The 21,845-nt window shown below is 51.2% G+C and overlaps 1 protein-coding gene across 1 annotated transcript; it reads left to right on the forward strand.

Moving 5' to 3' along the window:
* Nucleotides 1–1,758: 1,758 nt before the first annotated feature.
* On the forward strand, nt 1,759–14,526 carry LOC118092847 (heparan sulfate glucosamine 3-O-sulfotransferase 2). Its single transcript, XM_060282770.2, has 2 exons — nt 1,759–2,358; nt 12,658–14,526. Exons 1-2 carry the CDS (start codon nt 1,859–1,861, stop codon nt 13,277–13,279), a joined length of 1,122 nt encoding a protein of 373 aa, XP_060138753.1. The 5' UTR covers nt 1,759–1,858; the 3' UTR covers nt 13,280–14,526.
* The last annotated feature ends 7,319 nt before the right edge of the window (nt 14,527–21,845 follow it).

The raw sequence follows: 21,845 nt of genomic DNA on the forward strand, positions 1-21,845 counted from the left end.
GCCCAGACTCCAGTCAAGCCCTCCTGGCTCCTTAAGACTGGTACTTGCTCCAGGTTCATACGCCTACCCCATGAGAGCATCTAAGAATGAAAGAGCATAAGAAGATCCCTGCTGGATCAGGCCAAAAGGGGCCTATCCAGTCCGGCATTCTGGCCTCCAGAACCGCCCCTTTGTGAAATCAACTTTGGCCAGGCTGGCAGAAGCACCACGTGCCTCAGGCAGAAACCTCTCTTCCTCGCCTCCTTCCTCCTCCTCCTCTTCGCCCTCTTCTCCTGCTGTGGAACATTTGACAGCTTTGATCTGCCTCTCGCCAGAACCTGAAGAAGATATCAAGGCTCCTGCGGTTGCCTTTAATCTTATTTGCTCTCTGCAGAATCGCTTGGCGCCGCTGCTGGCTGCTCCCCCGGGGCCTTGCAGCCCGGCCCTGGCGCTGTCGTCCCGCAGGTGAACATCCAGCAGCAGGCAAGGCCCGTACCTTCTGCCCCTCCTTGCCCCTCTCCACCCACTCAGCCGTTTGTGTGCGGTTAATACCCGGGCAAGGGCAGCCGCTGGGCGCTCTTTGTGCGTCTTCACGGTCTTCAATTCCTTATTTGGCACGTCTCCTATTGCTCCGCTGCCACCAAAGCAGCCCTCGGAGCGCTGCGCCGCATGCAAAACGACCCAGAGCGCCACAGAGGCAGCAGAAAGCCTCGCTTTTCAAAATCAATACAATTCTGCAATGAAGAAGCTGGAAGAGGAGGAGGAGGCACCTCGGGCCACCAGTAGCTTCGGGGGCTCACGCTCTCCCCTGCCCTGCCCCCAGCAGCCCCTCGCAGTCTGAAGCTTTGCAAGCGCAAAGTCCCCGATTCGATCCTTGCAGAGGCCTGCACACAAAAGACTGACTCTCGGAAGTTCCCGAGCTGGGAAAGGCCGGAGGCCTCCGTGACAGGCTAGACAGGTCAGCTTCGCGCGTTGTGCTTTAAAAAAAAAAACCGCCTCTATTGGGGCATTAGCGTGTCACTGAGGCGGAGCGCAAAGATGGGTGTCATCCTAAGGGTGCTTCACAAAGCGCTGGATGCGTCCTCCTCCGATAGGAGGCTGCACGCACTGCGCTGGCGAGGCGGTGAGAAGAAGGATCAGGCCGGCTCTGGAAAGCTGCGCAGGAGTGCGTAATGTTGGTGGCCCTAGAGGAGGAGGAGGAAGGCAGAGCGCGGAGCAGGAGGCTGCATCGGCAGCCACGGAGCCTCCTTGCGCAAAGAAGCCAACTGCTTGTCCGGGTAAGCGTGCCCAAGCCCACTGGAACTGTCCCAGGGCGCAGAGAAGGAACTCTGCACGTGGTCAGAGGCACCTGGTTCATTTTTAAAGGGAAAACTTTCCCGGGCTGTATGGGGATTGTTTTTGGATGTTTAAATTGTGCTCACGCTTGCGCTTTGGCCGTCTTGGGATCTCTTGTACAGTATATAAATTTTAGAAAAGATCATCAATCATAACGAAAACGAAGAAGAGGGTCCTTCGACTCCCACTTAGAAAGGGGCACCCCCCATTCCTCCTTTATTCGACTCCCGTGGCATGTCCCAGTGCAAGGCTGGGGGGAACTGGGAGTCCAGCAGGGGCTGCGATGATCTCCGCACCGGCTACGGGCGCATGGTCGGGGGCTCAGCCCGGCGAGGCGGCGGGAGCGTCAAGGCTGCCGCGGGGGCGGCTCCGGCTCGGCTGACGTCAGGCGCCCCTTAAAGCGGGGCCGCAGCAGGAGCGGGGCTGCCAGTGGCGGGCCGCCGAGCTCGCCTGCCAGCCTCTCCGCCCGGCCCGATGCGCTTCCGACGACGGCGCCGGCGAGGGGAGCCGTGGCCCGCCGCGCCCGGCTGCTGGCGATGGAGCCATGGCGCTTAGCCGGCGGCGGCGGCGGCGCTGCCGGGCGCTGGTGCTGGGCGCGCTCCTCTCGCTGGCCGGCACCTACCTCTGCTACAGCCTCCTCCTCTTCTGCTGCGCGCCAGAGCCGGAGCCGCTGGCCAGCGGGGAGGCGGCGGCAGCAAGAGCAGCAAGAGCAGCCTCTCCCCGGACGGCCGCCCGCTGCCTGCCTGCTGCTGCCGCCGCCCGCAAAAAACTTCTGCAGAAGTGGCGCGCCTGCCCGGCTGCTGCCAGCGCCACCGCCACGGCCGGCAACGGCTCCTTCTCGCCGCCTTCGCCTTCGCCACCGCCGCCGCCTGCCTCCCGGAACGGGGGCACCAAGCGGCTCCCGCACGCACTCATCGTGGGCGTCAAGAAAGGCGGCACCCGCGCCGTGCTGGAGTTCATCCGCGGGCACCCTGCCGTGCGCGCCCTCGGCACCGAGTCCCACTTCTTCGACAGGCACTACGAGCGTGGTCTGGAGTGGTACAGGTGAGCGGCGGCGTAAGGGGGGGTGGCAGAGAGGAGCACCACTCTATACCATAGCTGCCAAGTTATCCCTTTTTAAAAGGGATTTTCCCTTATGCTGAATAGGCTTCCTCGCGAGAAAAGGGAAAACTTGGCAGTATGCTCTATACACGCGCGGGAGTCCCGGGCACTGGCTGAACCTGGCTGGCAACCCCTCTCAAGGCTAGGTCTATATAGCTCGAATCTCCTTGTCCAAGCCATGACATATGCGCAGCAACGAGTTCTTAGAGCATGTGCAAAGTGCCTGTCCCAAGGCACTGGGGGACTTTCCTTTTCCATGTGTCTTTTGGGCTCATGAGTGCTGGGCGTCAAGTCTTCCCCAGTTCCTTGCAGCTACCACACAGCCCAGTCTATCCTCCTCTGGAGGCACCTCTCTGGGTGCGCGGAGAGTTTCCGGGAGACTGAGCCCCGGAACCCTGCCATCTTCCGGGGCTACGCAGGCCGAGCGACACCTTTGCACATCAAGAAAGACTCCTAAACCTCGCCGCCGTGTCTGCCAGCAAAGCGGAGTCGTAGGAGGAAAACCCATCTCTCCCTCCCCTCACCCCCAGCCACCAAAGCCCAGGGGATAGAAGACTTAAGCTTCTGAATTGTGCAGTGGTTAGCTGCGGAGCTGCTCGCCTCGACTCTAGGGGCGGGCCTGGCTGGCATTCTGGGTTCTCCAAATTAGAAGCCACCGAGGGAAGTGGGGGAGCATAGGCATGGGGCAGGTGGGGTGAGCTCCCCTGGCCCCCTCCCCTCGCCAGTCCACCTCCTCACTGCAGCAAGTCCTGCCTCATTTTGGCCATTTGACAACAACCCCTATCCAAAGGAGGGCCTTCCCACGTGAAATATACCCCAGCCTGCTGACAGCAGCCAAATAGCCTGATGGAGAGTAAAGCTAGAAGCTTCGCAAATAGAGTGACTGGCAGGGGGCTTTGTGAGGACGGGGTCATTATACACCGTCCCTAGACCTCCTTCCCCTTTTAAAAACATAACTGCTTGATAACTTTGCACCCAGGGCACATTGCCCAGACCCTGCTCAACCCACCATCTTAATTTGCTCCAAGGCATAAATCTGCCTGCATCCATTTCTGCATGTGGCATGTGGTCTTATGCCCTTTAAAGTACCCACCTGTCAACGCCCAGCTGGCTGATGATGTACCAGCAGAGGGAGCCTGACTTCCATTTAAGTTGTAGTCTTGCATTGCATTGCCCAAAAGTTCTTTCTGTTCTCTTTGTGTTGGGTTTTGGGCTTAAAAAATAAAAATGCTCACAACAGCCCTGCGGGGTAGATTAGGTTGTGAACTGTTCACACAGGTCCACATAACAACTTCAGGACCATATCAGGCATCTGGCACCGGGCCTCCTGCCAGGTTTGAACCCAGCAACACACCCTGCACAGTGCTGCCACTTTGACTTGGGATCATAGCCACTTCCATCTCCTGTTTTTATGCGGAAAAAGCTCCTCCTGTGCCACAGATCAGGGTGGCATTTAAATCTTCCAGGTGCTCTTTTGCATGCCCCACCTCTACCCCCTAGAGCTTCAGCAAGGAACAAATGCTTTCTCAGCTCCTTTGCTACCAAGCAAGCGGGCTGAGGGTGGCATCCTGCATTCCACACACACCCGCCAAAAGGAGAAGCCTCTCCTCCTCCCCGGCCCCAGAGTTGCCTGGGAAACCTAATTCCCAGCCCATGTGGGAAATGTGTATCATAAAACTTGCATTCCAAATAAGCTTTACAAATTGTGCTAGAACATGTGCATAATGTGGGCCGTTTTAACTGGGGAGCCTGAAGCCAAGAAGAGCTGTTTGTGGACCTTCTCCCCGAGTCTCTGCCTTCAGCTGGGTCTGAAGCACTTCCAGGAACACATAGATCTTGTTATCCTCGGAGGAATGACACCTCGGAGAAAGCTGGGGGGGGAGGAGGATCCTTTTGTGATTTCACTTGCCTGGATGTGGGGCAGGAAGTACTGCCAAGCCAAGATGTGCTGGCCTTTGCAGTGGGACTTAGAACGCTTTACACCTGTGTGATCCCAAGGTGTGCTCTTTCCCTCCGCATCCCTAGTGAGGTCTCCATTCTTGCCTTCAGGGCACTACTGCTCAGCAGAGGTGTCCTGCCCATCATGCCCAACTAGCTGGCAGCAACACACTGAGTTACACCATTTTTTTAAACTAGCCTTCGCCAACATGGCCCCCTCCAGATGTTTTGGACTTCACCCCCCATCATCCATATAGCCAGCATTGCTGGAAGTCAAGGGTGATGCGGACAGATGGTTTATGCAGTCCCTGGGCTGGCCAAGTGTCCTACCTCAGATTCAGTCCAGCTGTCCCTTGGAGGTAGCAGCTGTTCACATAAGTGTATCAATGTGCAGGATTAGGGAGCAGGACCTGTGCTGGGACGCCTCCCTGCCTTGAGAGGAATGACGTACTACCTTCAGTGTCATTTCATTGCTTGACTGGATTGGGTGAGTGCGTGAAGATCCTTTGCTAAGTTGCATCAATGCCTGGTAGATCAGGGGAATGCTTCGGATATAGACTATCTTTAGTTCAGCAAAGCCTTTCGATATGTTACCTCTGATATTCTTGTTAGCAAGCTGGTAAATTTGGGTTGGGTGATACTACTGTAGCTGGTTGATGGACCAAAGAATGGCTATCAGTGGCATCTCATCAACCTGGGGAGAAGCAGGGTGTCACAGGATTCTGTCCTAGGCCCCGTGTTTGAGATCTTTAGAGATTAAATGGGCAAAAGAGTGGAGGGGATACTTATCAAATTTGCAGAGGATACCAAACTGGGTGGAGTAACAAATAGCGCATAAGACAGAAACAAGACCCAATATGCTGTGGATAGGATGGAGAACTGAGGTCAAAACAATCAGAACCAATTTCAACAGCAATAAGTGTAAAGCAGTAAGATTCAGGATGGTTTACCAGCAGTCAATGTGAAAAGGATCTACGGTAGGGGGTTTAATAGTATACAAGCTGAGTGTAAGTCAGCAGCGTGACAGTGCAGCAAACAAGGCTCATGCCATTCTAGGCTGTATCAACAGAAGCAGGTCTCAAAAAGTAATGGTGCCACTCTGTTCTGCTTGAGGTCAGATCTCATGTGGAACATTATTTCCAGGTCTGGGTATTGTAGTTTAAGAAGGATACAGATAAACATGTTCAGAGGAGGGTGACCATGATGACCAAGTCCTTTGAGGAAAGGTTGAAGGAGTTGCGTATGTTTAGCCTGGAGAACAGACAATTAACAGGCAATATTGTTATTGATGATATTGATTGATATTGTTAACAGGCAATATTGTTATTGATGTTTTAATTGTATTTATAAAAGTGCTTGCATACTGCCTTCTCACAAGGCATCAAGGCACTAGCCATCTTCAAATGTCTGTAGGACCTGAACCAAGGGGTACAAATGTTAAGAAAAAAATATTTAGACCATATTTAGAATGTGAAGGCAGTATAAACAGTCTGACAGGGGAACTAAACTGCAGCTGCCTCAGAAGGGTGCGGGCTCTCCTTCATTAGGTTGTCACCAGCCTCTGCTTAAAAACTTCTATTTGGAAGCTACATTACACTGAGTCAGACCACTGGCCTATGTATCCCAGCAGTGTCTGCACTGACTGGCAGCAACACTGCAGGTTTCAAGCAGGGGGTCTTCCCCTGCCCAATTTGGAGGTGCCATCAGGGATTGAACCTGGGACTCACTGAGTTACAGCCCTTTGCCTGAAAGGGATTCTGTTACAGTGGGCTTCCTGCACTGGCAATGGGTCAGTCTCGATTTTACATGGACAGCCTTGCGTTAAACACTCACCGCAAATTATTTCAAGTTAGGTTGTCGCGATTTCTGCCTTCCTGCACACTGAATGAATGAATTGTGTGGGCAGGTTTATTTGCTGATAATCTACATGTGAATTGTAGGAAGCCATGAATAAATATACAAATCAATAAATATATAGAAGACTTCAGCATGTGCATGGCCAGCAATTGGGGGGAGGCTCTGCTTATATGTCCTCTGGGGGGCCTGCGTCATGGTCCAATCCATCTCCACCAACCCACAAAACAACATAAGGTGCCCAGGCAGAACAGCTAAATGAGACTTTTCAAGGTTCGTGATATTCCTTCAATTTCCAACACATGCCAGAACTGAAAAATAAAGCAGAGTGTGCTGGACTGATTTGGCTCTTGCAAAATGGAGCACCCAAGCTCCTCTGGGCATGGCAGGTCTTGTCCTGCTGTGTATAATAGGATGGGCTCGAGTTCCTTTGCCAAGACGCCCTGGAATGCAGCCTTGGCATGGATGCTAACACCCTGAGAGAAGGGCAGAGGGAATGCCAATGGCCTGGTCTGGGATGCTGAGCAGCAAGGAGGTGAACCATCTCCCCATCCCTGGGTGGCTTGACCTGCCAAGCCAGCCACCCATGTTCTATGTGCGGTTCTTTATGGATGGACATTCAAAGCTGTCTCCTGCTGGCTGGTTCATCTCTCTGCATGTTGGCTCCTTGAACTGGTTGTGGTCTCAGACTGAGATCATGCAAGGGCTTGAGAGGAAGGTTTTCTTCCCCCAAGCCTTGCTGCCCCCTGATACCTCTTCTCTGGAGCTGATGCTGTGCAGCAAACAGAGGCTGCTCCTTACCAGCCTAGCCTGCCCTCCTCTTCCATCCCTCTCTCTTTGGCTGTCCCCCTACCTGGTTGCCTAACAGGCAGTGCTCTAAAGAGCAGCTGATATTAACAACATCTGCAGAACTTGAACTCTTGCAATCTAATTCACCACCTGACTTGCTCCTGAGTGATCATGCCAGCCAGTTCTCTCTCCCTGGGCACGTAACATTTCTTCTAAATGAGCTTTTAATTAAAGAATAATTATTGGAGCATCTGAGTTTGCCTGAAGGGCAGAGGATGTGCAGCATCTCCACTGCCCACAAAGAGGGAAGGTTTTCTGGGTGCTTTTAATGTCTGCTGAATTGCCAGGGCATGTCCCACCTTCTGCCCCACTGGTAGCAGTGTGCAAAGCTTTTGCTTGGCATTTGGCTTTTTCTGTGGCTTGAGATGCCCCCTTCCCTTTTCTGCTCAGAAGAAAAGCCCTTTTGTAAGCCAATGTGTGCTGTTAGGAGTGTCATTCGTTGTCGTGGTCTGTGATTCTTTGATTCTGTAATGCTTTGACTTTTCAAAAAAGAAAAAAACAACTTATAATTTTTGTTTCTCAGAGACACTTTTGTTGTTTTGCACTAACCGGAGCACCATTTGTTGCAACAAACCTGCACACGTATTTCTTGCAGGAAAAAAATACACTTACGAGCTCATGGGACTTTTGGAAAAGAAGGGAGGAGTCAATGACTGATGTCTACCCACAGGTTGGGGTTAAGGCAGGCATCCCCAAACTCGGCCCTCCAGATGTTTTGGGACTACAACTCCCATCGTCCCTAGCTAACAGGACCAGTGGTCAGGGATGATGGGAATTGTAGTCCCCAAACAGCTGGAGGGTCGAGTTTGGGGGTGCCTGGGTTTAGATATAACACCCCTTCTCTTCCACCGCCCCCCCTCTCCAGCACTGGCTTTTTATTTCTCCACATTTGCTTGGCTGACTAGCCCTCCTTGCTGTCTCCAGTGAGAGGCAGGCAGCATGCTGCCATTCTGGGACCAAGCTTCACTGGCATAGCCATGCTGGTTGGCTGTGCTGCAATTCTGTGAAGAAAAACAAAAATTAAAAAGAAACATTTATGGGCATTCTTAACCAACGTGATGAAACTAGGGCTGTGTATGTCTGTCAGTTTCAGTTCTCTCTTTCTTATTTCTTCTAAATCTTAAATTCAGTTCTGCACATTTCCACATCAGTTTGTGAGTTTGTTAGGGATTCTTTAGCTATGAGCCTTGCATTGCAGGGGGTTGGACTAGATGGTTGCTTGGGTCCCCTCCAAGTCTACCATTCTATGATTCCATGGATTCTCATGAAAATTCACCAGCCATTTTAGTGCAAAATTCTCCCAATATGCACATTTTTTTCAAAGCACTTTCCCCTTACGAGGCATCGTTGAATGCCATTTTCACTAAATGGTTGCATTTTTGTACATGATATTCCACTGGGGAACTGCATGCAAAATTTGGAGGGGTTCAACTTTCAAAGGATGGTTTTGTGTTTTGGCTCGCATATTGCTTCAGAAAGTGTGGATTATGTGGGCTGGCCTTTAAATGCAGGTGGGTGGGGTCCCTTTTTGCTGGTCAGCCAGGGCCAAAGCCGTTGCCATCTTCCTGGGGAGCTCACGGGCATGGCAAGTTGTGCCACCTGCCTTAACTAGCCAGGCACATCCTTGCCAGCTAAATCACGGAGAATTGGCCCTGCGGCCATCAAGGGATCTGTTTATCTCTCCTGTGAGAATTCCTGCTTTCTGAGCTTGGCTCATGGCGACTCTGGTGCTGAAGGATGGGAGAGAGTGGAGTTTTTGCTGTTTGCCGTTTGGGAACCTTGCCAAGCTAAACACTTCATTTTCCTGCTGACAAGTGACTAAGACCCAGGATTATCCTGAAGTCAGCTGGCACGCTCTGCAAGGAGAGACTTGGGTCCCTGCCTGCTCAGTCTTCCACACACAATGGGGACGGCAGTGACACAAACAAATATATTTACTCTTCTGTGTTGCAAATGGAACAAGCACCGGCTTGGGAGAATGAATAGGGGGAGGGGGGTGGGCAGGAATTCCGGCAGTGCCTTGGGTGCGCAGAAGCCACTCAGATGCCCTTTTCAAATCAGCCTGCCTCTGGGAGAGCATTTCTGAACGTGAGCCAAAGGCCCACCCCCATGGGGGGAGTCTTGCACAGGCAAAGGGGTCTCTGGTCCCTGATCCATTCTGTCACAGCTCATAAGGAGAATAAACTCTCCTCCTGACAGAAGCTTTGCACTGCTGCAGCCCTGCCTAAGGTAATTGAGCAAATCACACTCAATTTACAAAGGGGAACAGAGAGGGCATCCAGTCTTCTGTCCTTGCGGAGCCAGCTTTTTCTCTGTCAAGTCCCACTTACTCACACAAGCAGCGTGAACCAATGCGGGCGGGGGAAGTCTGTAGGGGAGAAGGCAGCCTCTCCGCTATATGGGGCAGCTCTGTAGAGAGGGAATTCCGCAACTTATGGGCTGCCACAGAGAATGCCCTCTCCCAGGCAGCCACCACCAAGCTTCCAGGGCTGGTGGAACTATCAGGAGGGCCCCCTCTGTTGATCTTAACACCCAGGTCTGTAGTGAGGAAAGTGACTTCATGGGCATAGGAGCTAACTCCCAGGGACTGAGTTCCCCCCTAATATATTGGAAGGGGTTGCCCCCCACAAAATTAATGGCATTGCCATTCAAATGGTGTGTGTGTGCCACATCTTGTGATTGATAATGTGGGGCGGCACTTACATGGCTCCCCCAATATTTTATTCAAGTTGGCACCCCTGCCCTCGGGGATTTGGGGCCTAAGTTGTTTAGGGTTTTAAAGACTAACATGAGTATCTTGAGTTGAGCCTGGAAATGAAGTGGCATAGAGCACAGAGCTGGTGTTAGTCTTCCCTGCGCCAGGAGGTTTCTAGAGAGGACGTGGCGTTCCCTGCCAGCTGTGCCAACAGGGCATGCTGGAGATCAGGAGGCACATCGTACTGCTGCCACCACCCGAGTCAAGTACCTGAGTGGCGTGTAGGCTGAATTGGCTCTTTGCTTTGCTCTGAGCCTCATAAATCCACATTATGAGTCCTATTGTTTAAAGGCTGTCAGCAAGATGCTAATTCAGTGTCAGGGAGCCCCTGCTCCCACTGCCGGGTTTAGATCACAAAAACAGGTTTGGGTCATCCATCAGCACCAGACAGCTTTATAAGCAGCTCAGCGTTGGTGGGAGATTCATAAAACGGCTGTTTCATTAACGGGCCACCTCTGGGCTTAATAAAGCTCTATTCCGCGAGGAATTGGGTCCATGTATTTAAAAAACAAAAATCACAGGTCCTAATCAATTACAAAATGTGCAGAATAAACTGCATTAATAAATTAGAGGAGCAGAGCCCAGAGCTCTCAAAATCTGCAGAATGGAACGGTGGCGTTTGCAGCCTCTGAGCAACAGAGGAGTGCCAAGGTGGCAAGAAGGGAGGGGAGTTGCAGGCGGAAGAGGAGATAATGAGCAATGGTTTCAGCTGGAGAAAGGGAAAGGTGTGTCTTCCCAGCAACCATGCATCTTGCAGGCTGCAAAAGTCTCCCTGGAGCGGAGAGAAGCCCCACAGGCTGAAATGCACTTGATTTTGGCTCCTTTGTTTCTCATTTGTCCAATCTTAATTCAAGTTCTCCACATTTCTGCAGGAGTTTACAGATTTATTTTTCAGAAGTCATCATGAAAATTCACCGCAGGCATAGCACGTGAGGACTAGTAAGGGGTGGGCGCCTTTGCAGAAGGGCATTGTTTCATTTTTCCATTCTTATAAGACTGACAGTTCAAGAGGAAAATAGGGAAACCATTAGTATCCAAGTATCTGGGGAATTATCATCAGTTAATGTTTATTATGCCTTAAGTCCTCTCGATTTGACAAACATGACAATGCTGACTGTCCTCTTCTATGTTAGATACTTATCAAGAAAGAATACTATCTTGGTGCAGTCTGCTCTGCTTGTTTAATGGTGCTGCTGTTTGACACATGAAAATCATTGTAGCCATCAATAAAAACATAAATGCAGGCCTGGACAGGCCCCCAAATGAAGGCCTGACACTGCACTGCAAAAATACAGGCTCCAATCCTCCAGCCTATGGTGGCTGACCCTTTCCCACTATTCCAGGACTTCCACTATTAGAATACACTTCATCTAGTCCTTAATGAAAAACAACATTCCCATATGCAAGTAAAATAATGTTTCTTTTCTTTAATAAATTTTATTGGAATTTAAAAAGAGAAATACAAAGAATTTTTTAAAAAAAATTCTTTAAGTGATAGATATTATAGAGATTTTCTGGATATGATGGTGAAATAATCATTGCCTTGGATAACTTGAATATGGGGCAAGGGAATCCCTTCCATCCCCAGGGAGTCACACTTGTTGTGGCTTTTTTAAAAGATGTCCATAGCAAGTAATATGGAGACGATGTTATAGAAAAGGTTTAACATAAGGACCCATAGAGGGCAGGTGGGAAGTCTAGAGATTTGGAGGAATCTATAAATGTGAATGGTAGTTTTGCTATAATTATATACTTGTAAAATCAAATAAAAACTATTTTTAAAAATTTTTAAAAGTGTGCTCGCTTTGGCAGCACATATACAGTACTAAAAAATTTAAAAAGTTAAACAAGGGGGACGGGGAGATGTCCGCAGCAGAAGTCCAAATGGGGGTTTCTGGACATTTTGTGACAAAGAAGGGCTTCCAGTCACCTCCTGACCGTGCAAAGATGATTGCTGGTTCAAGGGTTTTGCTGGCAGAGTCCAATGGCCCATCTAATCCATCATTCTCTTCTCACATGGCCAACCAGATGCCCCAATGGGAAACCAGCAAGCAGGACCAGAGCACAAGGGCAGTCTCCTCTCCTGTGGTTTGCAGCAACTGGCATTCAGAAGCATTGTGGCCTCCAACACTAGAGGGAAGCCATAGTCATCTTGGCCAGCAGCCATCATATTATAGAAAAGTAGAGTTGTACAGGTCTCTGTCAGGTTTCAGGGAATCCGATCCCTCCCTCGGTGGCAGCCAAAAGGCAGATAAACAAGAGGAGTTCTTACCACGTAATTTATTCAGTATCCACAGAGAGAGAGAAAGAAATGAAGTCTCTGTTAAATAATGGCGTTGCTCCGAGTAAAGCCCAACCCCTTCTGTCTCTCTTATCCTATGTCATCTCTGCGCTGGCTTATCTGAGCTTTCTGCCTCTGAGCTTCTGTTCTACTACTCTCAATGCACACCTGGTCCGGGGTGGGGTGGGGAGAGGTCAGGAATGCTTTCTAGAGACACTGAGTCTGTCAGTTGTCTCTCCCCCTGGTGCATCTTCTTCCTGCTGTTCCTCTCCCAATATTTCCAAGCTTCTCCCCTCTGCAGCCTCTGAACTATGACCTTCTGCAAACCACTGTTCTAAATCTATACTGTCCTCCTGTTCTCGGAAAGGTTCAGGAGAAGGGGTGCGGCTCCCACCGTTCCTCCTCACTCCAGCCCCTGACAGTCCCCAAGGGTCATCTACCTCACACACACACACCCTGCAGTAATAGCCCTCTGCCTCCTGTGGGAGGGAGCCATGGGCGAAGAAGTCCTCTCTTTTTATTTGCTTTGCAACTGACCTCTGCCTGCGCTGCCTTCCTCTTGCAGGCGCCTGATGCCCCGCACCCTGGAGAGCCAGATCACCATGGAGAAGACGCCCAGCTATTTTGTCACACGGGAAGCCCCCCGGCGGATCTTCAACATGTCTCGGGAGACCAAGCTGATCGTGGTGGTGCGCAACCCAGTAACGCGGGCCATCTCTGACTACACCCAGACGCTCTCCAAGAAGCCTGACATCCCCACCTTTGAGGGCCTCTCCTTCCGCAACCGCAGCCTGGGCTTGGTGGACACTTCCTGGAGCGCCATCCGCATCGGCCTCTATGCCCTGCACCTGGAGAGCTGGCTCCAGTACTTCCCGCTCTCCCAGATGCACTTTGTCAGTGGTGAGCGGCTCATCACCGACCCGGCGGGGGAGATGGGCAAGATCCAGGACTTCCTGGGCATCCAGAGGCTCATCAGCGAGAAGCACTTCTACTTCAACAAGACCAAGGGCTTCCCCTGCTTGAAGAAGGCCACCCCCGGAGGCACGTTGCCGCGCTGCCTGGGCAAGTCCAAGGGCAGGACTCATGTCCAGATCGACCCCGAGGTCATTGAGCAGCTGCAGGACTTCTACCACCCCTACAACGTCAAGTTCTACGAGACGGTGGGCCAGGACTTCCGATGGGAATAAGCACTTGGACAGGGAGCAGCTGTGGGGGTTTTTTTGGGGGGGGAGTTTCATACAAACATAGGAAGCTGCCTTAGACTGAGTCAGGCCATTGCTCCATCTAGCTGACTGGCAGTAGTGGCTCGACAGGGATTCAGGAAGGGGACATTCCTAACTCTTCCTGGAGATGCCACAGGAGGGGATTGAACCTGGGACCTTCTGCATGCAACGCAGGTTGCTCTGTCACTGAACTACGGTCCTTCCCCTTAGGAATAAAGACCCCAGTCCTCATTATTCTGAATGAACGAAGGAAGCTGCCTTCTGCTGAGTCAGTGTCCATCTAGCTCAGCATTGTCCACACTGACTGGCAGCGATGGCTCTCCAGGGTTTGCAGGCAGGAGTCCCTCCTAACCCTTCTTGGAGAGGCACCATCAGGCATCGAACCAGGAACCTTCTGCTTGCAAGGCAGGTGCTCCAACCCCTGAGCTACGGCCCTTCTCCCTCCACCCCCTCCACTGGGCTGCCTTGGCCTTCCTCTTGGCCCGTGGCAAATGGTTGGCAGGAGCAAACATCCTGAAGTGCCAAGGGGTGCCTGTCACCACCACCCTAAGTTCACTGGTTTGTGGCCACACACTGCCAGTGCCTCCTCCCCTGGTTGCATTTTTGCACATGGGCAGCTGGGGTGGGGGAGCTCAAGAAGGTCCCTTTGTTTGGTGCAATGAGGGTGTGTGATGCCCAAGGATGGATTTTATTTTTTAATAACGATAATACATGCATATATATAAATATATATTATATATACATAAATATAGTCTATAAATCAATATCACTGCCTAGGCACTACTTGGCACCTGAGATATCCAGGGTTTCTGGTTTAAGACCCTTCAGAGCAGCCCACGGGCAAAGGAGCCAGAATGTGAGATCTGGTGGGGGAAAGCCATGGTGGGGGGTCTCAGTCCTTGTCCACCCTTCCACCTGCTGATAAAGTGAAAGGGGTCCCACACCTGCTCAGGGGGTGTAAACCTCATGCCAAAGGACTGGGCCCCTCTGCTCCTTCTCTTTGGGAGGGGGGGCTTTTGCGTGAGCCCTGTGTCTCTCTCCGCCCCCCACGCACCATCCTGTTATGACATTTCTGTCCTGTGAATAAAGTACAGATTTCTGCTGTTACGGGTACTTCAGGCACAGCCCCTTCCTTCTCCTTGTTCAGGATGTGACCCGCCCCACCCTCCTTGTCCCCTCCCTCCTGTGAAATAAAATAATGCAAACATCCATCAGAGAGAGATTTTTCTCAGTGACGCTGGGGTGGGGGTGGGGAAAGGGAGGCAACTGACCGGGTCCTTTTCTTAGGTGAGGCTCCTTAGAGCTTCTCTCCCCTTTAGGGCAAAGGGTGTGGGGGGGCTGCTTCACCAGTCCCAGTTGGGAAAGACTCTGTTTCACTTTCTACCAAAGCACTACATTCAGAAGCACCCCAAAGGCCACAGGGGGTGGGCATTGTGGGTGCCCTGACCCTGGGCACAGAGAATGAGCAGGCCCTGGTGATACTTGTGAGCAGGACATCCTGAGTGCCAGAGTCTCTCATGACCACCCTTTCACCGACCATGCCCCTGTGAAGGCTAGTCAATGAAGATGCCCTTTGACCAGTGTAGATGTTCTGGCTTCAAGACATCAGCTACGCCCACACCTGGCATTTGGAGCCCATTTAAAGCACATGCCCCTCCAGAATCCTGGGAAGTGCAGTTTGCCACCACAGAGCTACAAATCTCAGTGCCCTTAAGCTTCATGAAATGTATGGTGTGGACACAGCCAGAGAGAGCAACTGGCTTCGGGTCACCCAGTGACTGTTGTGGCTGGTTAGGGGGTTGATCCAGGGTCTCTCCACCTACCCACCCCATTTTAACCCACTGGCTTGTCCTCTCTATGACCTCCTGCTGGAGGGACGCAAGACCCAGCTGACTTTTGGTTCACCTGAAGCAACTGTCAAATCAGGCTCCTTTATAACGTGGGAGCAAAGTGTCCCTTTCCTTCCCCTCTTTGATCTTTCTCTTTCTCTCTTTCTCTTTCTCTTTCTCTCTCTCTCTCTCTCTCTGTGTGTGTGTGTGTTTTAAAGAATGAGCCCTTTCCCCTTGAACTTTGCTCTCACCCTCCCAACAGCCCCACAGGGAAGCAGAATAACTTGATCATGGCAGAGGAGGTGAGGATGTACGTAGGAACATAGGCAGCTGCCTTATACTGAATCGCACCTTTTAGCTCAGTACTGTCTACACTGACTGGCAGCGGCTCTCAAGGGTTCCAGGCAGTGGGGTCTCTCCAAGCCCAACCTGGAAAAGCCACTAAGGATCCCAGGGTTTTCTCAGGTGCAGGCAGAAAGCAGAGCGGCGATGGTGGCAGCGGCAGCAGTTCCCCTTCCTGGAGCAGGAAACAGGTGACAAGGAGAGGTGATGGCTGCATTTGTGCCAAAGTGTTGCTGCTGCTGGTGCTGCTGCTGCTCCCTCCTCCTCCTCCTTGTGCCAGGGACAAGGCAGGCCGCGCGGCTTGGTGCACAGCCAGTGGGGATTTATGGGCATGCTTAATAGTCTGTTTTATGGGAACCCGCAGTCCTAATTGAATGTCAAGTGCTGCTCTGAATTGCCTCCGAAGGAGGAGCCTCACCTCCTCTGCTCCCAAATTAGTTCTCGGCTTTAATAGGGGCTTCTCCGTTTGCAACCATGTGGGGGACAAACCAATGGTTCAAATGTAATTTGGGGTGGAAGGGAGAGGAGGAAGAGGCGTGGGTTCTGCTCAGGGTTTCGAAATTGTCCCAAATATGGGGGAGACACACTGGAGTCAGGGAGCTGGTGGAAGTCTGGTTCCTGGAATGTCCTGGCTGGAGTTGGCTCTCCTAAAGAGAGCGAGATCCCAACTCTTGGCCGCAGCTAGGCAGTACAGTACAAGCTGAGCTGAGGCTCAAGGTGGGAACTCCAGCCCCCACAGCCTGGTGTGTGCTTTTTCTGCATTTGGTGAAATAAAATGTTGTTTGCCATTTGGACTTGAAGGTCTGATTAGTACATAACAAGGTCAAACACATGCATGTCAACTGATCTTGGATTTCAGTCTGAAAGTGAAATTTAAGAGCAACTAGATTTACAATGAAAGAGCCTTGCCCAAGCCAGCTTGGGGGAGAGGGGCTCCCCCTGGAGTTGCGGTGCCTCTGTTGCCCTGTAAGGTGCCAAGCAGGAGGTGGGCAGAAGTGCCAGCATGGTTTAATGTCCCACAAGTCTGCCCTGTGTGGGGTGGGTGGCAGCAGGGTACAGGGCAGCTTTGGGTGCCAGAGTCACCCCACCCCTCAAGAGACCCAATTAGGAAATGCAAAGGGGGGAGGTTGTTCACTATGGCACACAGAAAAGGCTATACCCCAAAGTCACATCTCCCCTGGGCCTTGTGAGGCGAAATGGGCAGGAACCAGTGGGAGAGTCCTGGGCTGGGACCTGGGAGACCAAGGTTAAAATTGCCACTCCAACATGAAGCTGACTGGGTGACCTTGGGCCAGCCTCTCAGCCTAACCTACCTTACAGGGTTGTTGTGAGGATAAAATATAGAGCAGGAGAACAAGGGGTGCCACCTTGAGCTCATTGGAGGAAAGCGGGGGCTGTAAATATTATTATTATTATTATTATTATTATTATTATTATTATTATTATTAATGCCCCGCCCATCTGGCTGAGTTACTCCAGGCACTGGGTGGCTCCCAATCGAGTGTTAATACAGCATTAAATATTAAAAACTTCCCTAAACAGGGATATTATCAACAACCACAGCTACCACTTGGGTGGTCTGTTGCTCACCCAAGATGTTCTGCTCTCTGATCACCCTCCAGTCTCTGGAGGGCTAGGCTTGGCATGGCCCCTGGAAGCTGTCCCACTAAAACCCAGGCATCCATTCCAATGGGTCTACTCTCAGGAGGACTCGCATTAACTACAAGCCATAGTAGGCTGTTAGCCACACTAGCAATGAAGTCTTCTTGTAAACTGGCCAATGTTTGTGGAACGTGCTCTCTCTCTCTCTCTCTCGCTCTCGCTCTCGCTCTCTCTCTCTCTCTCTCTTTAAAGATGATTTTATTAAAGCCAGAACATGTTCTGAGACACATCACTAGCATCACTGCTGTTTGGCACCTGGGATCTATACCCTGGGTACCATGCCACCTTCAGGGTTGTTTTGGCTCGAGAATTAGGGCCACACAGTCTGGGTGCCCCCCCTTGCCAAAACGACACTTTCGCAGCCTTATCCACCCTCTTAGCCCCGATGCTGCCTCTCACTTCCATATTGCATTGGCTTTTTAATCATCTTTTGACATTTTAAAGCAGTCTGATCATGCTCCCATCTGCCTGTTCCTAAATCTTCCCTCATCCTCCTTGAGGGAAGCCCTGGCAGATGTCCATGGCAGGAGGGCACAGATAATATGCTCAGGAGGCAGGGCTCAGGCACCTGCAGGATTGCTCTAGGGAGGCATCCTGGGGGGGGGGGTGTCAGCTGGGTGCCCCACCACTGCCCCTCAGCCATTCCCAAGATGCCTTGGGCAGACTTGCCAGGATTAAAGGCTCCTTTTGCAGAGACTGCTGCCTTGTCAACGGAGCAGAGGGCAGCTTTGTTGCATCCCCCAGCGCAGACACCTCCTATGGCAGCCTGCCTCCCCCACCCCGCTACCCCCACCCCGGCCTGCAGCGTAATGAGTCCCACCTTTCACTGGGAGCCAATAAAGCCACCTGTTGGCAGCTGATTTGCCTTGCTGAACACAGCAGACTCCTTGAATCACCCATCGATTTCTGCAGGAAATCTCAACAGCTCCTGTCAGAGGTGGCAATTTGCCACCAGCATCTAAATCACCAAGGAGCCGTTGCCACTTCCCGTTGCAGAAATGGTTAAATTAGAGCCATCTTGCAAAGGAACGGGGAAGGTTGTTTTTTTTTTACGTGGAGGAGGCAGCTCAGGAAAGATCCTTGAGTCGAAGAAAGTGCCATTGCTGTGGGAGAGGGGGAGGCAGAGAGCACAGAAACCCAGAGCCAGGCTTAGGGTGCCCCCTCCCTCCGCACTCTTATTGGTGCAGCTCCGCCTCCAAGCAGGCCGTTTAAGACCCTGGACTTCATTTGCTTGCTTTACTCAGGTGATTTATAACCTGCTCTTCATTAAAATCAATCCCTGAGCAGGGAAATGAATCCCAGGGTGGGAACTTAACAGTCTTATGGACAGAGACCCACCTGTTTTCGATAGTTATGTGGACAATTACACAGTATCTCTTTGGCTGACCCTACCAGCCACAGCGCCTCCACCACAATTCCATGCTATGCTTCGGGTTAAGAACTGTCTCTACACTCCTAATATGAGCAGCGAGGTGGCCAAATTTGCTGATCATAGAACTGTAGAACTGCAGAGTTGGAAGGGCTCGCAAGAGTCATCTAGTCCAACCCCTGGCAATGCAGAAGTCTTTCACCCAATGTGGGATTCGAACCCACGGCCCTGGATTAAGAGTCTCGTGATCTACTGACAGAGCTATCCAGCCTCGGTGTCCTAAAACAGGCATGTCCAACAGGTAGATTGTGATCTACCGGTAGATCACTGGACGTCTGTGGTAGATCACTGGCAGATCACTGTGTCCCCCCAAAGAGGCTCAACAACTTTGGCTCCCCTAAAAAAAGCTCAACATTTTTGCCCTGCACCCCCTAAAAATGTGGCTTTCCTCCTCTCTGAAAGAAGCTCAGCAACTGTGACCTGAACCCCTTAAAAACAGGGCTTTTCTTAAAAAAAAAAGCTCAACAACTTTGACCTGAACCCCCCAAAAGGGGGTAGATTACTGCCTGTTTTTAACTCTGTGAGTAGATCTCAGTCTCTTGGGAGTTGGCCACCCCTGTCCTAAAAGCAGAAAGAGATGAGCTCCAAAAGGACCACTGCAAACTGAGTGAATGGATGGTAAATGTAACTGAGTGTAATCAAGTGTAAAGCAATGCACGTCAGGGCAAACAAAGTTTAATTTCACATATACTGCAGGGGTCTGAACTGGTGGTGACTGAGCAGGAACAAGAACTTGGGGGTCTAGTGGATAGTTCAAGAAAGAGGTTGAGGTAAGGCTGCAGCAGCTTTGAAAAAGGCAAATTCCAGGCTAGGGTTCATTTGGAAAGGAAGTGAAAATAAAACTGCCTGGATCATAATGCCAAATCTATTCTGCAGTCACCTCGCCTCAAACGCAATAGAGTAGAATTGGAAAAGGTTTGAGAAAAGGGCAAGCAAAACGATCAAGGGGATGGGGCAACACTTATGAAGAAAGGCTGCAGGATTTGGGATGTGGAGGCAGAGCATAACCCTTGTGGTTGCTAGCCACTGATAGCCCTCTCCTCCACGAGTTTCTCCAATGCTTTTTTAAAGCCATCCAAGCTGGAGGACATCTCTGCCTCCTGCAGGAGAGAGATCCACAGTTTAACTATGTGCTGTGTGAAGAAGTAAGACTTTTAAACATTGGGCAGAATGAGACAGTAGGTCCTGGGGGACTGGGGTGAGGGGAACAGTGGAACTTCAGAAGCTGCCTCATTCTGGGAAGCAGACCATTGGGCCACTGACCTCTGAATTACCTCCTACACTGAGCGGCAGCAACAGCTCTACAGGGTTTCAAGCAGGGAACATTCCCAGCCCTACCTGGATAGGCCAGGCAATAGCTGCAACATGGAGGTTCCCAAGGCAACAGAAATGCAAGGAGCAAGTTTCCATCATCCTATGCCCCCCCCCCACCGCCCAAACACCCTGGGAGCATCCCCCTTGAGGTCCATGCATATAGGATCAGGCTGCTCAGCAAAGAAACACCCTATCATGAATCCCAATTAATGATGCCATCTTTATTTCACACCCGCCAAGCCAGAGTCCATCAGTGGGTGATTCCTAAAGGATTTTGCTGAGGCACTACATTACCCTACATTGCCCGTTGTTTTCTCAAATTAGCTATTGATTTATACACGGAACCGCAATTATTCTCTCCGGCAATTAGGAATTTAACTAAGTGGCATCTCCTCCTCCTCCTCCTTGCTGTCTTCCACCCCAAGAGAAAATTGGGTCTGATGTTACATTAGGAAGTTGGGAGCATATTGGTCAAGGAGGCTCTAGCTTATCCCCAAGGTTGTCCCACAAGGTGAATGGTATAGAGCATCGGCGGCTTTGAAGTCAGAAGGTCCCAGGCTCAATCCCCAATGGCAGGGCCGTGAATGTCCCCTGCTCAAACCCTGGAGAGCCATCGCTGCTGGTCAGTGTAGACAATATTGAGCTCAATGGACCCTGATGGTCTGAATCAGTCCAAGGTAGTTTCTACTATTGCAAATGTTCATAGGAGCCAACTCCCAGGGGCCAAAGTTCCTTTGCCCCTCCCCAATAAAATATTTGAGGGGGCCCCCAAAGTTGATGGACATTGCCATTCAAATGGTGTGCATGTGCAGTGCCTTGTGGCCAATTATGAAGGGCGGGGCTTACCTGGAGCTCCCAATATTTCATTCAAGTTGGCACCCCCACAAAGATTAATAACTCCTCAAACATTGGGTAGGTGGGGTGAGGGGGTGAATGGGCTTTAAATGGTTTAATTAATGATATATATTTATTTGATTTAATTTTTGTAGCTAAAAAACTGAAGATCAAACTGAAACAGTATGATTTCCTTGGATCACTGTCTCGCATGTCGTTATAGTTTATAAAGATAAAAACAGTTATATTTCGCCCGTTGGAATTGGTCGACGTGTTGCCTCTTTTTTTGGTAGTTTGACTCAAGTCTGCAACACAGGGGTCGTTTCATTAGCATTAGTTGGCAAAGTGGCACAGGAAGTGGCAGAGATTCTACTCCAAAGCCCAGAGGGGACCCTGAGAAGCTGACCAGGGTCTTTCCACCCTTAAAGGCAGGGGCTCCTAGTCTGCTGCCTCCATGTCTCTGTCGGTAGAGCTGCCCTTACCGAACTCTGTGGTGGTCAAGGGTCTCCTCCTGTTCCCACCCAAGTGGTGTGCACTGACTTGTCCCTCTGCCTTCTGGCTGCTGGGAGAACAACCCCTCCTCCTCCTGAGTGTTTGTGCATTCCTGGGCAATGGGGCTGGCTGCTACTCTGTCACTTTGGTATTCAGCCAAGGCAGGCTGCTGGCTGTTCTTGGACAGGGGAGGAGGAGGCTTGGCTGCAATCTGCTCTAGAGATGTGATGGAAATGCCCACCGACAGGATGACAAGGTAGGCCTTTCAGGGCCATGATGAATGGGTACACCAAGTTCAAAGTGCTGAATCCAGATTGCCCAGTGAGGAGAGATTAAGCTGCCTTAATAGGAAGTCAGGGGGAGCGGGGGCTGACATTCAAGAGGCAGAGCAACAGCAGCCCTGGGGCTTAGGGGTGTGAAGGCAGAACCATCAGTGTCTCTCTCTCTCTCTCTCTCTCTTTTTCTCTTTGCCAGGCCAGGCTTCCTGCTGCTCTGAAGGCTCAGGAAATAAAATAAAAGATGCCCTCTCCATGGACTCTACTGCAGCCTGCCTGGCACCAGGGAGCCCACGCCCAGGCTGAAGGGCAGTACACAGCACAGGCTCAGGCAGGATTTGCTCTCAAGTGGG

The sequence above is a fragment of the Zootoca vivipara genome, chromosome 13 (assembly GCF_965207765.1).
Source record: "Zootoca vivipara chromosome 13, rZooViv2.hap1.1, whole genome shotgun sequence".
Lineage (NCBI taxonomy): Eukaryota > Metazoa > Chordata > Lepidosauria > Squamata > Lacertidae > Zootoca > Zootoca vivipara.